Raw genomic sequence first — 17,450 nt, 5'->3', positions numbered from 1 at the left:
GAGTGCGGTATGAATGGTGATGAGTAGGCTAAAGGTGTTGGAGGGCACTGTGGGGGAACGGTTTTGGGGGAAAAAAATGATAAAATGTGTTGGGAAAAACGCAATTGCTGTTCTGCTGTTGGTACTGAGTATTAGATACTCTTGGATTGTATTGTCGATATGTACATTGCTTTCACCTGCTGTTGTGCGGGATTTACTGTCTGACGATGTTTCTTCCCAATAAAAAATTATTTTGAAAAAACAAAAGAATGTAGACAACACCAAAGAATTTAGGATGACTTTGTAGAGCAACCCTGTTGTGAAAAATGAAGATATGGCAAATAAAGGACCAGAGTATGTAATTTGCTTACTCTTGGTGCTAAAGTGATGGCCACAAGAAACAAACACTTTCCAGGTAAAAAAACTTCAAATCCATCGAGTCGAGAGGTTCAAAGAGAGGTTTCATGAGCTGAACCAGGACCACATTGAGGTCACAAGGTATGGGGCTTTACTGACCAGAAGCTTAGAAAGTCAAATTCCTTTCATGAATTTAGATGCTAAAAAGGTAGAAAGAGCCAGGAGCCCTATCCACCGACTAATGATGTCCCACAATGGCACGAATATGTACTTTAATCGTAGAGGTGCTGAGGCTTAAGGATAAAAGGAAAGCAGAGTTGCTTACCTGTAACAGGTGTTCTCACAGGACAGCAGGATGTTAGTCCTCACATATGGGTGAGTAGCAAGCTGAAGATGCCCAAGCAATGCACCAAATGCACCCAAAGACATGCAACAGGCACAACAACAGAGGTGGATTTGGGTAGGAGGGCATTCTGAAAACCCTGAACGGGTCGCTGGTAGGATGTTGGCTAGTTAAGCTGAGAATATGTTTCGTAGGATAGACTGGCCAAAAATGGAATCTTGCTGGCCAGCCTTATCCAAGCAATAAAGGGCTGCGAAGGTATGGAGAGAGGTCCAGGTCGCAGCCTTACATATATCAATAAGTGGCACCGAACGAAGGTGTGCCACTGAGTTTGCCACGACCCTATCAGAGTGTGCTTTCACATGGTCTTGTAGCGGAATGCCTGCTTGCTGGTAGCAAAAGGAGATACAAGCCGCCAACCAAGAGGAAAGGATCTGTTTTCCCACTGGATTTCCCAATTTGATTTTATCAAAAGAAACAACTGAGTGGATTTCCTGTGGGCTGACGTGTGCTCCAGATAAAAGGCTAGGGCACTTTTTCAGTCCTGGGAATGTAGAGCCTGTTCTCCTGGGTTTGAATGGGGCCTTGGAAAGAAAGTAGGTAAGATGATGGATTGATTAAGATGAAATTCCGACACTATCTTTGGTAAAAACTTAGGGTGTGTACGGAGGACCACTCTGTCATGTAGGATTTTAGTGTAAGGCGGGTAGGTGACTAATGCCTGTAACTCACTAACTTTGTGAGGGGATGTTATAGCGAGAAATTACTTTCCAGGTGAGATAGCGGAGATCACAGGAATAGAGAGGCTCAAACTGAGGTTTCATAAGCCGCCCTAAGACTACGTTAAGGTCCCAAGTGGGGGCCGGGGGGCGCAATGAAGGTTTCAGGTGGAGCAAACCTCTCATGAAGCGTGTGACTAAGGGCTGTGTCGAAATAGAAACATCTCCTATTCAGTTGTGGAAAGCGGCTACTGCACTGACATGCACTCTTAGAGGAAGTTTTCAGGCCTGATTCTGACAGATGCCAGAGATAGTCCAGAAACTTCGCAGTGGAACAAGTGAAGGGGGTCTATGGAAATGGACGTGCACCAAACCGTAAACCTTTTCCACTTAGAACGATAAGAGCATCTCGTGGAAGGCTTTCGTGAAGCTACCAGGACTCGGGATACCGACTCCGAAAGGTTAAGGGGTTGGAGTATTAACCTTTCAACATCCAGACCATCAGGGATAGGGCCTGGAGGTTGGGGTGGCGAAGGCACCCGTCGTTCTGAGTTATCGGAAACGGATCCTCTCCTAGAGGGATTCACCGGCGAATTGATAGATCCCGGAGGATTGGTAACCAGACTTTGTGTGGCCAGTGAGGGGCTATCAGAATCATTAAGCCCTTGTCCCTTCGTAATTTCACGAGAGTCTTCAATATGAGTGGAAGTGGAGGGTACACGTAGAGGAGACCGCTGGACCACAAGAGGGCGAAAGCATCCCTCGGATGTGAGTGGCGGCTGCGAGTGAGGGAGCAGAAGTTCTCTACTATGCGGTTATGGATGGACGCAAATAGGTCTATTTGTGGATACCCCCCAACGTTGGAAGATTGTGTCCGCTATCTTGGGGTTGAGAGACCATTCGTGCGGATGGAAGGTTTGACTCAACTTGTCCGCTAGAACATCATCCACGCCTGCCAAGAAGGTCGCTCTGAGGTACATGGAATGGGAAAGAGCCCATGCCCATATCTGTGAAGCTTCCTGACACAGAAGGTAGGAGCCCGTTCCCCTTTGCTTACTGATGTACCACATCGCCACCTGGTTGTTGGTCTGAATCAGGATGGCCTTGTTTGAGAGACAATCCTGAAAGACTGAGGCATATCTGATCGCCCAAAGTTCCAGGAAATTTATCTGATGTTTGGCTTCTTCTGGAGACCAGGTTCCCTGAGTCTGGAGGCCGTTGACATGAGTACCCCAACCTAGGTTGGAGGCGTCCGTTGTCAGGATAATTTGAGATTCTGGAATTTGAAAGGGAAGGCCTTGAAGAAGACTGGAGAGCCGCATCCACCAGGCCAGCGACAGGCGGAGCTGCTTGGTAACGTGGACAATGCAGGACATTGAATGATAAGCCTGAACCCACTGAGACTTCAGAGTTCATTGCATGACCCTCATGGCAAGGTGTGCCATTGGAGTAACATGTACAGAGGATGCCATGTGACCCAGCAAAATGAGGAAATGACAAGCTGTCGTGTAATCTCGATCCTGGAGGCATTGCGCTAGGGACAAGAGAGTACAAGCTCGATCCTGAGGGAGGAATGCTTTCGCCTGCACGGTGTCCAGGTCGGTTCCAATGAAGGATGGGGCTTGAGATGGAACTAGGCTGGACTTGGGATAGTTGATCAGAAACCCGAGAGACAGCAATGTGTGGCGAGTTAGACGTAAGGAGGCTAGTGCATCCTTTTGAGTTGGAGCCCTTATCAGCCAATCGTCAAGATAAGGGTAGACATGGTTGCCCTGACACCTCAGGTAGGCCGCAACCACTACAAGGCATTTGGTAAAAGACTCGAGGTGCGGATGCTAGGCCGAAGGGTAGTACCCGGTACTGGAAGTGCCGGGGGCAGACTAGGAATCGAAGGAATCTACGGTGAGGCGGAGTGATCAAGATGTGTGTGTATGCGTCCTGAAGATCCAGAGAGCAAAGCCAATCTCCTCTTTGCGGAAGAGGAAGTAGAGAGCCCAAGGTTACCATCCTGAACTTTTCCTTCTGTAGATACTTGTTTAAGGCATGCAGGTCCAGGATTGGACGAATGCCTCCTGACCTTTTTGGAATGAGGAAATACCGGGAATAGAACCCCTTCCCCTGCTGTGAGAGGGGCATTGGTTCTATAGCCTGGGACTTCAGGAGGGTTGGAACCTCCTCCTCCAGAAGAGAGGATTAGTCGGATGATCCCCATGTCGGCCGAGGTGGGGAGTCTGCTGGTACAGACAGGAAGTTGAGGTGGTAACCTTGAGTCAGCACCGCAAGTACCCACTGATCTGAAGTGATCGTGTGCCATATGTTGGTGAAGTGGCACAACCGACCACCGACGGGTACGGATGGTAGAGGAGGTTGGCTTATGCTCTCCAGCGAGGAGTCAAAATCCAGCAGCTGGGCCCAGTGGAGGAGCTGGCTGAGTTTTCTGAGGCCTGGATTGTCTCGCCTGATTTTTCTGGTAAGGTCTGGAGGGGCGACCTCGAGTAGCAGAAGGATATGTTATTTCAAACTTTACTCCCTCAAAAAACTCAAACCCCTATTACACCTCAGTGACTGTCGCACCATCTTACAAGCATTCATTCTATCCAAAATGGACTACTGCAACGCCTTGCTACTAAGTTTACCCAAAAGTACGCTGCAGCCTCTACAATTACTCCAAAATGCTGCTGCACGGATCCTCACTAACACACACAAAAGCGACCACATCACCCCTGTTCTAAAAAACCTTCATTGGTTACCTGTTGCTGAAAGAATAACAAAATTCTCACCCTCATCCATAAAGCTCTCCACAACCGAAACATGCACTGGTTCATGGAGCACCTCACTTTTCACAACTCAAAACAGACCAATAAGGCAGCAACACAGAGCTACTCTCCTCATTCCCTCTCCCAGACAATCTAAACTTGAATCCACTAAAGCTCGGGCGTTATCTTTAGCTGGACCCGTCCTATGGAACAAGCTCCCTTCCCTTCCTTCAGCAGGAACCTTGCCCAAAAAAATTTAAGCAGAATCTTAAAACCTGCCTCTTCAGACAAGCATTCTCATAGCTGCTCTCACTCCCCCCCTGATTCTATGATCCTCCTATACTACTTGTAATTAATCATTTAATTAGTTATGTAATTAGACATTCTACTTGTAATTAGTTATTTATTGAGTCCACATAACCTGTAAATTGCTTATTAGTTCCTCATGCTTTAGTTGGGTCCCCCTTTGTATTTTATGTTACTTTGCTCACTGTTGATCAATTTTATGTGCATTGTTCCTTGTTTCTCTGTAAAGCTCGTTTAGCTACACTTTTGTTTAATGTGAACCGATGAGATGTTCCCAACGTTCATTGGTATATAAAAGCTTCTAAATAAATAAATAAATATCATCTCCATGGCTTGAAGGACGGCCACTTAGAGTCTCTTCGGAATGTCCTTTTAGAGGTGGGCGGAAAATCAGAAGGCACCAACGAAAGCTGGCATAGCGTCTCATGGTGGTCTTTGAGCTATGCTACAGTCTCCTGGATTTTGTCCCCGAAGAGATTATCTCCAGCGCAGGGCAGGTCAGCCAACCGGTCCTGTATTTCTGGTCTTAAATCAGAGGACTTCAGCCAGGCCCATATTAGTGCACTAATCCCTGCTGTGGACACCCTAAAAGCAGGGTCAAAAATGTCATAGGCAATGCAGACCTCATGCTTGCCAGCATCTAGACCCTTCTGAGCCAAGGTATTAGGTTGATCCTGACACTGGTCGGGTAAAGACTCAGAAAATTCCTGGATCTTTTTAAAAGGTCCCTGTTATACTGGGTCATGTATAACTGGTAGGAAGCAATGCAAGAAATAAGCATTGAGCCATGGAAAACACAACGGCCAAATGCATCCAGAGACCTCTGTTCTTTCCCTGAGGTATGGAAGTATGAGGCTTAGAATGTCATGCCTTTTTCTGGGCTGATTCCATAACCACAGAATGGTGATCCAGCTGTGGTTTTTGGAAACCAGGGGCTATCTGTACCAGGTAGGTGGCATCTGTTTTTCGATTCACCAGTGGTACAGAGCCTGGATGCTCCCAAATCCTCTTCAACAAGTCCAGGAGAACTTCATGAACAGGTATGGACATGATCTCCTTGGGTGCATCTATGAATCGGAGCACTTCCAGCATCTTGTGTCTGGAGTCCTCTTCAGTCTGAATTTGGAATGGTATGGCTTCAGACATTTCCTTTATAAAATTAATAAAGGACAGGTCCTCTGGAGAGCACCTTCTCTCCTCAGGGGGAGATGGCTTTGAAGGTAGATCAGAATCCTGGGAAGAATCATCCGTCCAAGGATAGTAAGGCTGATCATCTGCTCCCATAGGATCTCCAGAGGGAAGTATTGGTGCTATTCCTGAAAGATCAGGTCTAGGCACAGACAGCATCGATGGTGGCACCGATTGAGGACGATGCGGTATTGGTGACATCGATGGGCGAGTTGGTGGCAAGATCCCAGACGGCCTGGACATGGGTTCCGGCCTCTGTGCTTCCTCATAGTCTGATGACAAAGGAATCAGGGTGGAAGGCGTTGGACATACCGGTATCCTCTGTTCCACCGGTGGAAGGGCACCGATCAATGCATCCAGCCTGCCGAGTAGCGGTGCGAGTGCCGTGGGAATTGGGTTGGCAACTGGAGCTGGCATCTGTGCCGGGGTCGATGGAGGCTGGAAGCCTTGCAGTGCCTTTCAGATGGCCTCTTTGATCATCCGATCCAATTCCTCGCGGAAGCCTGGGGCGTGGAACTCCAGCTCCGGAGTAGGAGGCAGTACTGGCGTAGCCGGAGGGTCCACCAGTGAAAGAGGAGTCGCGGCTCCCGGCACCAATGAAGCTGGGCAACGCCTCTGTGTCCCAGTCGCAGAGGAGGATGGGGCCTTCTCTGGATGGGATTTCTTCAGTGGTGGCTCTGTCTTTGCTAATGCTGAGGGCTTGCCTGGATTAGCGGACTGAGCCTTCCGATGACTGTGTCGATGCTTTTCACGATGTTCTCCTTAGTCCTTCTCCGGATCCGAAGAGGAAGAAGTTGATGCCGGGTGGACAGCATCAGGATGCGGACATTTCAGATACATACCAAATGTTTATTTTATGGTCTTCTAACTCCCTTATCTCAGCTAAATTCAGAGGGCCTCATGTCCACCCTTATTGAATCCTACATTACTGTTCACCTAAGCAATTCCTTATCTCCTCAAAACTGCATCACAAGAGTATAGAGTATATTATGTTGCTCACAATCTAATACTTCAAATGGAATCATACAAACAACTCAAAAAGAAAAAGCATTATAGAGCACCCACAAATTTAGAGGCTTTATAAAACTCACAGAAAAGTGCCATAAAGTACATCTCCTACAATATTACTCCTGGGGGAATTCTGCGCTACTGCGGAATGCAGAATTTGCGCAGAATTCTGCCTTCCCGCAGATTTCATCCCTCACCTCGCAGAATTCACTGTAGCACGGCACGGCACGGCACGAGCAAGTTCGCCGTGCACAGAGATACTGACTCTAAGAGATCAGCTGGAGAAAAATAAAACAGGTTACAGCAGGACTGACCCGAGGCTTCTTCAGGTTAAGAGAGGTGAAGGCAGCATGTCAGAAGCAGCGATAGGACAGCAAGAAACACACACTTTGGATATAACGAGAGCAGCTGCACCATGCCGAAAAAGGTCAGGGACTGGTGTTACATCAGTCGTCCTGAAGGAAACGGATTTGTTGTGCTGCAAAAAAAAGTGTTCCCCGCAGTGAGGGATGGGGATTACTGGTGTTACCTAAAGAGCAACGTAATTTAGCCCTCCGGGAAGCATCAGGAGCTGTCACTGACAGATCCATAAACAATTTGTGAAAATATGCTACATGACATCGGAGGGGAGGGGGAGAGTGTTTTATAGTAGGGGCTTGAGGTATGAGGGGAAAGCAGAATGGGGATGGGGCAGAGGCCAAAGGGGATTCAATATTTCCATTTGCTCTGAGCCAGAGGTTTTCAGCCTTTGACTTGTGTGCCCTGGCACTGGACAGCTGAGCAGACTGACTTCCGCCACGAAGGTTGCGTTTAACAAAAATCATCTCCTGCAAGACCGGTCCCACAGCAGCGGGAGATGTTTGTTTAAATGCGTCTCCTGCTGTGGCATGTGAGGCTTGGAGCTAGCTTGCTGATCCAGGTAGCGATGGCTATCATCGTCTGCTCAGTTGTCCAGTGACACGAGTTGCTGCCCTTGGCCTAAAGCAGGTGGAGATGTGAATCCTCCTTTGACCTCTGCTTCTGCTCCTGTTTACCTCATGAAAATACTGGATTGCACAGAAATGAGGAACAATTTGCAAAAAATATTGTATTATTTTTACAATTAAATGTGCAGAATTTAGAAAATGTGCATGCAGAATTTTCAATTTTTTGTTGCAGAATTTTCAATTTTTTTGCACAGAATTCCCCCAGGAGTACAATATGAATAAGGCTGCTCGTTTACTGGTTTTTATTTTTCTAAAATATCCTGAAAAATGTAAATTGTAATCTCAAATCTGAAAAGAGAGAAAATGTGTTATAATTAATTCCTGGCAAAAGACTGATCAGGACAGAGGAAGTATACTTTTATTTTTATTCACTGAGAAGATTAAAATGAAAGGACTAGTAAGCCATACAAGCAAGCAAATGCCCAATCACAGGCATTGATCAATAACATGGGGATTCATGAATATTTCATGACACCTAGTTTCCATCTTTGATACAAAAATTTACACATGGTTTTGATAATTAGCCAATGCGGGCAGCTTTCAAAATTCTGGATGACAACACAATATCCTCTGTCTTTCAAGAGATTTCTACTTCATTAGGGAAAAGACTTGTATGGCATACCTTGCTAAGTTTCAAAGAAAAATGTGTTTAAGAACCTATAAGCACTACACTGAAAATGTCTAATGACCTCCCTAAGATTACAATTGAACTGGCCTGTTTGCCTTAGGAAACAAAGGTAAAAACAAACCAAAGCAATTCTAAGTCAGCCTGATAGCTCAGTGTCAGTGCTGGTCTGGCTAAAAGAGTTGGGAGAGGATTACAAAATAAGGAAAAATCCACAGTTGTGAATGAAGACTCGTGTCCCCACAGCACAAGAGAAAGCCCACAAGAAAAAAAAAAAAGGGAAATCACTAGGCTAAAAAATAATGCATTTTTGAGTGTATTATGAGCATATGAAAAATGTGAGCCGGGGTCATTCTATCTGAGGCAGAAAATTGAATGAACTTAAAGGGAAGACAAGTGGTACGAGAGAGACAGACATAATGCTGTACAGCTCAAGAACATATTGCACTGGTTGACATCTGTGCCAGGCAAAATGATAGAAACTATCATAAAGAACAAAACTGCTGAACATATAGATAAGCATAGTTTAATGGGACAAAGCCAACATGGATTCAGCCAAGGGAAGTTTTGCCTCACCAATCTGCTACATTTTTTTGAGGGCATAAACATGTGGATAAAGGTGAGTCAGTTGATATAGTGTATCTGGATTTCCTGAAAGCATTTGACAAAGTCCCTCATGAAAGATTTCTGAGGAAATTAAAAAAAGTTATGGGATAGGGTGCAGTATCCTATTGTGGGTTGCCAACTGGTTAAAAGATACAAAAACAGAGTAGAGCTAAATGGTAAATTTTCCCAGTGGAGAAAGGTGAATAGTGGAGTGCCCCAGAGATCTGTTTAAGACAGAGCTTTCCAAAGTGTGTGTCGGGACACATTAGTGTGTCGCCTGTAGTGTGGAGGTGTGTCGCCCGGTCCACAGGGCCGGCGGAAGCAGGGAACTATAGCAGGAAGATCGGCGGGCAGTGGTGGAGCTTACATCACCACGGCCCGAAGAAAAGGGTCACGTTCACTCCTCCTCCTTCCTGCCTGTGCAGCCCTGGAAGAAAAACGTTGCCGGAGCCGCGTGGGCAGGAAGGAGGCGGAGCATCTGCTGCGTACAGAAGAAGAGCAGCATTAATGGGCCGTTGTGGATCCCACGTCGCGACGGCCCGAGAAGAGGAGGAAACCCGATAGCAGGGCCGCTGCGGATCCCACGTCGCGGCAGCCCGAGAAGAGGAGGAAACCCGATAGCAGGGCCGCTGCAGATCCCATGTCACGGCCAGGGAAGATCAGGGCCTCTGAAGAGCCCATCCTTCGGCAACCCGTGCAGAGGGACAGCATGTGCCAGTGAGAGCCTGTGCTTGAGCAAGAGAGCATGTAGGAGTGCGAGAGCCTGTGTGTGTGAGAGTGAGACAGCATGTGCACGAGAGAGACAGTATGTATGTATGTATGAGAGAGAGGCATGTGAGAGTGAGAGCTGTGGATGTGTGAGATTGCATGTGAGTGAGAGCCTGTGTGTGTGAGAATGTGTGAGATAGCGTGTGAGAATGAGAACCTGATTGTGTGTTTGAGGGAAGACAGATGGAGAGAAAAGAAATAGAAAAAAAGACCCTGTAAAAGGAATTGGCAAAAAAACAAGAAAGGAAAGGTGGAAAAAAAAGCCTGTGACCAACAGATTAGAAAACTAAGATCAGACAGCAAAGGTAAAAAAAAAAAAAAATTTTAGTGATTGGCACATGTAATCTTTGGGAATGTGCAAGAGTAGCACTTTCTCTATGCCGATCTCACAATGTACGAGATCAGCATGGAGGAAGTGGAAGCCTGCAAATATTTATTATGAGATAAATAAAATGTTTCACAACACAACCTATGTATATATTTAAGGAAACATACATAAATTGTTGAAATACATTTTGTTCGTTTAACCTTTAACTTCTGGTTTGCTGGTAGACTGAATTACTGTGTCACGAAATTATTTATTTAACAGTTTTTTATACCGACCTTCATAGTAAATAACCATATCGGATCGGTTTACATTTAACAAGGGTATAACTGGAGTAACAATTCAATTAAACGAAAGATAAACAGTAGGTAAGGAATAAGTCAAAAGTTACAATCAACAGGGAACAGAGAACTTGGAAGCTTGCAACAAGCTGGAAAGAAGATAAGGCGGAGAATAAGTATAAAGTGATATCATAGAGCGTACGGGTTAAAAGCATAATGGTGCTATAGCCTGGAAGAGTCTAGTCCATTCCTGAGTATAAATTCCAGAGTGGGTAGGAGTGGGAGTGAAGGGCAGCTAGTGATTGTCTGGTGGATCGGCGAAGGCTTGGTGAAAGAGCCAGGTTTTAAGTCTTTTTCTAAAAGTTAAAAGGCACGGTTCCAATCTAAGATTTGATGGGATGCTATTCCAGATAGATGGGCCAGCTATCGAAAAAGCTCTGTCTTTGGTCGTCGAGAGGCGTGAGGCTTTAGTGGGGGGGATATTTCAGAGTACCTTTGAGAATATCTCTAGTTGGTCTGTTAGATGAGTGGAGTTTGAATGGGATTTCCAGGTCGAGTTGAAGATGATGATGTATGGTTTTATGAATTACGGTGATTGCTTTGTATAGAATTCTGAAGTTGACTGGTAACCATTGAAGGTTCCTGAGGATGGGTGAGATGTGTTCGCTGCGGCTGGTGCTGGTCAGCAATCTCGCAGCCGAATTTTTTATCATCTGCAGTGGTTTGGTAGTGGATTTGGGGAGGCCTAGGAAAAGGGCACTGCAGTAATCTATTTTGGCGAACAGTAGCGCTTGGAGGACTGTCCTGAAGTCATGGAAGAATAAGAGTGGTTTAAGTCGTTTTAGAACCTTATGTTTGTCTAAAAAGTGTGTCACCAACATGAAAAGTTTGGAAAGCTCTGGTTTAAGACCACTGCTTTTTAATATATTTATAAACGACCAGGAAATGGGAACAATGAGCGAGGTGATCACATTTGCCGATGACACTAAATTATTCAAAGTTGTTAAATCACAGGAGTATTGTGAGAATTTGCAAGAGGATCTTGCAAATCTTGGAGACTGGGCATGCAAATGCAATTTAAATGTGGACAAATGCAAAGTGATGCACATAGAAAAGAATAACCCAAATTATAGCTTCACAATGCAAGGTTCTACATTAGGAGTCACTACTCAGGAAAAGGATCTAGGCATCATCATTGATAATACACTGAAATCTTTCAGTGTGCAGCAGCAGCCAAGAAAGCAAACAGAATGTTAGGAATTATTAGGAAAGGAATGCAGAACAAAACAGATAATATCAATGCCTCTGAATCACTCCATGGTGCATCATCATCTTGAATAGTGTGTGCAGTTCTGGGCACACATCTCAAAAATGATATGGAAGAATTAGAAAGGGTACAGAGCAAGACAACCAAAATGATAAAGGGAAAAGAGCCATTCCCCTATGAGGAAAGGTTAAAGAGTTTAGGACTGGAGACAGCTGACAAGAGATTTGATAGAGGTTTATAAAATAACGAGTGGAGTGGAACGAGTAAATGTTAATCAGTTTACTCTTCCAAAGAGTACAAAGACTTAGGGGACACACAATGAAGATACTAGGTGATACATTTAAACAAGAAAAGTCTTCTCAGACTGAAAGTCTCAGTGCCACCCTTGCACCAGAAAGGGTGACCAAAGTTACAGATGTCACTTTCTAGCAGCCCATCTTCCTAGATTTCAAACAAATTGTGCATCAGCTGCTCCAAAGCTATGTAGAACAGGAAACTTAATCTACAGGCCATTGCCAAGCAACATAACATAAGAAATGCCATGCTAGGTCAGACCAAGGTCCATCAAGCCCAGCATTCTCTCTCACATAGTGGCCAGTTCAGGTCACATTTACCCATCAGATCCTCAATATTTGATCTATTTCCAGTATCTTACTCCCAGGGATAAGCACTGGCTTTCCCAATTCTGCCTTGCTAATAACTGCTTATGAACTTGTCCAACCCTCTTTGGAACAAGACTATTAGCTGTCTTGACCACATCCATAGCTTGATTATGTAGAGAGTGAAAAAAAGATTTCCTCTGATTTGTTTTAAATCTGCTGGTTGCTAGTTTTAAGGAATGCCCCTTAGTCCTAGTGTGGACTGAAGGGGTAAATAACCATTTCCTATTTACCCGCTCCGCCCAACTCATGAATTTATAAATCTCAATCATATCCCACCTCAGCAGTCTTCTCCCAACTAAAGAACCCTAATCTGTTTAGCCTTTCTCCATAAGGGCTAAGTCCCAAAGTTTTTCTTTATTTAAAAAAAAAAAAAAAGTATTTTTTTGTTCCAAGACATTTTAGAAGTGCAGTAAATGACTGCAAGACACTTCCATTGTTGAAGGCAGGTAGCTTTCATCAAAATCCTTTAATTCATACCTTGTTATTGCCTATGTAGTGCCCACTACAACAGGTAGCTGGTGAGTTACCCACAATTACTGAATAAAAAGTTGCAAATATTGAAAATATAGTAAACATAATACAACAGAAGTAATAACAAAAATAATCCCCTTTAGCTTTCCAGCTGTACAGTATCAGGACTCCCAGCCTGACTGAAAACTTTAGTACAAGAAAAAGCAAGTCCACCACACAGTAGAGCCTGCAACCATGACAACTACTGCTTGCCCTCTCCATAAAGAAAATTACACTAACTTGTATATATAGTACTCTCAATATGCAGACACAACATTCAGGTCTTATACATTTTAGATTTGTTATTTCACAAATAGCCGATAGTTCCCTTTTGTTGCAGGCTCTACGGTCAAATATTTGACCGTCACTTACTTTAAATACCCTTGCCTTGGGATGCATAACCCTGTCAAAATCAGTTATCAAGATGTAGTGCCTGCAACAATGGAGCTATTGCTCTGTCAGAATTCTGTTTTCCTTCTCTGCAGAAAGAAAAGATTCGTTTGTCAACCTTCTCCAAGGCCAGGATTTTCTGCCGTTGTTTCTCATCCAGGTTCTGATTTTTGTTTTGCAAGAGAGTTCTCTCTTCCTCCAATCGAGATATCTTGTCTTTTATCCTTGATTTTTCAGATTCTAGATCCTTTATTGTGGCTTCTTGTGTTATCTGAGTGGTTTGAAGCATTCCAACGTGACCTACAGGAGAAAAAGAAAATGCATATTAAAATGAAGACTCGAAAGTACTAGCATATTCACAATTTACATGATTATTAGATAACTGAGTTCTCAATCACACATGCTATTTTCTCAGAGTTTATTAGATTCACATGTGATGCAAATGCAAGGATGAATACAACTGAGGTGTATGCCACATGTATTATAGCGACTTTAATGAATACGGTAGAAATCCATACAATTTCATTTATTAAACACTATTTTCTGTTGCAGTCTGACACTGCAGGCGAGGGAGTGGACCCTTGGGCCGGCCCACCTAGGATGACAGGGTAGGCCGGGAGGCGGAGCCACAGGCTGGCGGTGTTCACCCGGGAACCAGGAACCCCCCAGGAGGAGCCCGTAGGGTCCTGGAACCTTTGGACTTGGGCAATAGGCTGAATGTCCAGTGGCAGGGATGGCCTTAGGCCGGAGTTGTAGCGAAGGAAGTCCAAAGGTATTTGATAGTCCGAGAACTGGCTGTACAGGCCGAGGGCCAGCTGATGGCAGGACAGCAGGCAGCAGCGGGGACTGTAGCTAATCGGATACTGAGGCAGGGTCTGTAGTAAGCTGGAACTGAAGCAGGCTATAGACTGGAACAGAGTCTGTAGCCGGCTGGAACTGAAGCAGGCTGTGGACTGGAACAAAGTCTTTAGCAGGTTGGAACTGAAGCAGGCTGTAGACTGGAACGGAGACTGTAGTCGGCTGGAACTGAAGCAGGCTGTGGACTGGAACAAAGTCTGTAGCAGGTTGGAACTGAAGCAGGCTGTAGACTGGAACAAGGTCGAGAACAAGCCGGGGTCGGAGGCAGGCAGCAGACAGAAGCGAAGTCGGGAACGAACCAAGGTCAGAGGCAGGCGGCAGGCTGAAGCAAGTCAAAAGCAGTCCAAGGGTCAAAGGCAGGAACAACGAACAGACGATGCGCAACTCAGAACTACTAGGCAGTAGTGAACCTCGTTGCAAGGCAAAGAGAAGGAGTCCGGGCGCCGGTTATATCGGCCTTAGGGCGTGACGTCATCAGTGCAGGCGGGGCCAGACTTCCGGGAGCTGTGCGCACAAAGTGGGCGTCCTCGCGCGCGAGGCAGCAGAGAGACGGGCAAGCAATGGCGGCCGCCATGTGGAGCAGGCAGCGCCGGGGTCCCAGCCACACGGAACGCGGCGTTTCCAGCGGCGGAGGTAGGCACCGTTCAGTCCTAGCGGAGGGGAAGCGGCGGAGACCGCAACAATTTTCAAATTACTACTTTTTTAGATGTAGCTTTTACATTTTAATAAACTGCAGTATTTTGTAAGAATTCCTGCTGCAAGGCTTATAAAACATCTCACAAGTAAACAGTGGGCTGGTGCGCAGAATATACACAAATGAGGAAATCAAAAAATAAATGTGCATACTGCGTTGACATTTAATGTTGTTGCATGTAATCAAAAAGTTTTCAGTGAATTCATGGAAAAGAATTTCATCTTATTATAAATACATTGTGAATGTCTTTTCAATCAGAGAATGTCCTTGTGATAGAGTATATGACAGAGAGCCTCAGACTGCTTTAATGGACCGGCTCCAGCTATCTGGCCCGGTCCACCTTAAGACAGGAAGGAAAGGGATCCTCGGGTGGGGGCGTTTCCCTAAGGTAAGGGATACAAAGGTGAGGCCCTGAGAGAGTTAGAGAGGCCCCAGGGAGAAGAAGGAAGCTGTAATAGAGTGCTGTGCTCTTTTGGAAAAACTGTTCTTGCATTGTCAGTCTGCTGAGATAAGCAGCCATTTTGATTCTGTCTTGCTGAACGTTTTGTAATTAAAACTGCTGAAAAGCAGAACAGACTCCAGCCTGGTCTGTTCTCTGACCTTCTCCTGTCTTAGACCGCTCCAAGGGCATCACAGTCCTTTATAAACAAATGTATTCAAACAAAAACACCCAATAATGAGCAGGTTGAACAATTGCTCAATAATAAATGAACGTATAGCAATTCAGTCCCCTGACATGGGACAGTGTTTCGCCAGGCTGCATCGGGTGGGACAAGTACAAACTGAATGGGTTTTCAGAATCTGCAGTCCTGCAGATAGTGTTCAACAAGAATTTACTGTAGTTTAAATATCAAAATCCAGGCAAGAATTGGGGGGGAAAAAAAACAGCATTAGGAAAATTAGTGTCAGAAAAACTGTAGTCTCCTTATCCATCCTAGGCCTCTTTGGTGTTCTTCTCTCCAAGGCACCATCTCCATCTCCAAAACTCCTTCACCTTGGAGGGTAGGATGGTCCTGTAGTACTTCCAGCATACAGAAAAGCTGGGCAAAAGTGACAAAACCCCACGTTCAAAAAAAATCTAGTCTTTAGAATGAAATGGATTCAACTACTCTTACTAGAATGTTCAAAATTCTCCAAAAAGTCCTCTACGTTCTTTACCCTTACCAGTTGCCTCAAAGCAAGGACAAAACTTAAAACTGAACCCAGTCCTTACAGAGTTTCCCTACCTAAGATATGTAATTAGTTTGCCAGTTGTTCATATAGGGAAACATGTACTCCCAGTCTATGTAAATATGTTGCAACTACTATAAGACATGTGATAAAACACTTGAGGAGACAATAGTATATTGACAGGTACATCCATTCGAAACCATATATCACCAGTACTTCAATCTCTACACTGGCTGCCTCTCAGATCAAGAATACACTATAAAATTTTAATTATGATTCATGCGTTAATACATAATCCTTCTACTACTTGGCTATGTTCTATCCTTCGCATCTATCAACCTGCTAGGCATCTATGGTCACTATCAAGAAACCTACTGGAAATCCCCTCAACAAAATCAGTTAGACTACATTATACAAGAAAGTACGCTTTTTCAGTGGCAGGCCTACTCCTCTGGAACTCTATACCTCACACACGTCGCCAAATATCCAATAGAAAGCAATTCAAAAAAGAACTTAACATCTTTTTCAGATAGCCCATATTTCAGAAACTTGACAAACATTACATCAATCACAGTAGGTTTTCTGGAGGTCATTTGTAGCACTATAAGAGACACGCTCTCTTTTTTTTGTTATGTAAGATGTAATATTTTACTTTTATTTATTTTGATTTATATTAATGAAGTTTTGTAATTTTTTATTCTTTATTTTTATTGATTTCATATTTATGTTTTACACTTGTAAACCGTTTTGACCAAGTAATTGTAAAGGTGGTATATAAACACTTAAATAAATAAAATAAGGGGGCGCTATTGAGCAGCGCTACGGTATGGCCGCGTGTTAGCCGAGCTCTCTCCCAAAGCCCTCAATTTTTGCTTTTTTTAGCTGTTACCTGGGTCTGTTTTCTTTTGTAATAGAGCCCCATAGTCTGCCGAACCTACAGGGCAGATAGCTGCGAAGAAAAAAACTGCTGACCTTAAGCGGTTTTCCTTCAGCAAGCTTGCTGACGACTTGCCCCCGGATGAAGACAGTGACCAGGCCCCACAGCAGCGGGGCGAGTTAGAGGACGCACCCGAATTGGCTTCCAGCTCTGATGCCCCGGTGGTCCGGACGACGGGAGGCCTACATCCCGATATACCCACGCGATCGGAAATTCGGTCATGGTTTTGTGAGATTCGCATGGATCTTAAAACTCACAAAGCAGATTTGCTAGCCAGCATGGCCGAATTAAGAGAAGATTTTAATTCCCTGGGTCACCGCGTGGACGATATGGACAACAGGCTGGACGCACAGAGTGCTAACATGGACTCCCTCAACACCCATACGCAGCAGGTCTCGTCTACCATGGACATGATGCAGGATAAAATAGAGGACCTCGAGAACAGGGCACGACGCTCTAATCTCCGCATCCGTGGGGTGCCTGAATCCGACCTATTTCAAGACTGCATGCAAACGGCGGCGGCCATTTGCAAGGCTATTATCGTTGAACATAGACTGCCTGAGAGCGAGCCGCAGCAGGATCCGTTGATAGTGCTGGAGCGAGCACATCGCGCACTAGGGCAAAGGAGAGACAACCAACCGAGGGATATTGTTATTAAATTCCTCAATTATCAGCAAAAGGAGGAGGTGTTCGCTCTGGCTAGGTCCCATCCAGG

At 45.0% G+C, this 17,450-nt stretch overlaps 1 protein-coding gene across 1 annotated transcript in view; it reads right to left on the bottom strand.

The window, feature by feature from the left end:
- FAM184A (family with sequence similarity 184 member A) overlaps positions 1 to 17,450 on the bottom strand; it is a 474,419-nt gene that overhangs the window by 315,119 nt on the left and 141,850 nt on the right. Inside the window, 1 exon segment of the mRNA XM_029596418.1 lies at positions 13,195 to 13,376. Coding sequence (XP_029452278.1) covers positions 13,195 to 13,376 — 182 coding nt within the window.

Source organism: Rhinatrema bivittatum, chromosome 3 (assembly GCF_901001135.1).
Source record: "Rhinatrema bivittatum chromosome 3, aRhiBiv1.1, whole genome shotgun sequence".
NCBI classification, from domain to species: domain Eukaryota; kingdom Metazoa; phylum Chordata; class Amphibia; order Gymnophiona; family Rhinatrematidae; genus Rhinatrema; species Rhinatrema bivittatum.
The sequence above is the reverse complement of the archived record's forward strand: the minus strand, read 5'-3'. Positions and strand labels throughout refer to the sequence as shown.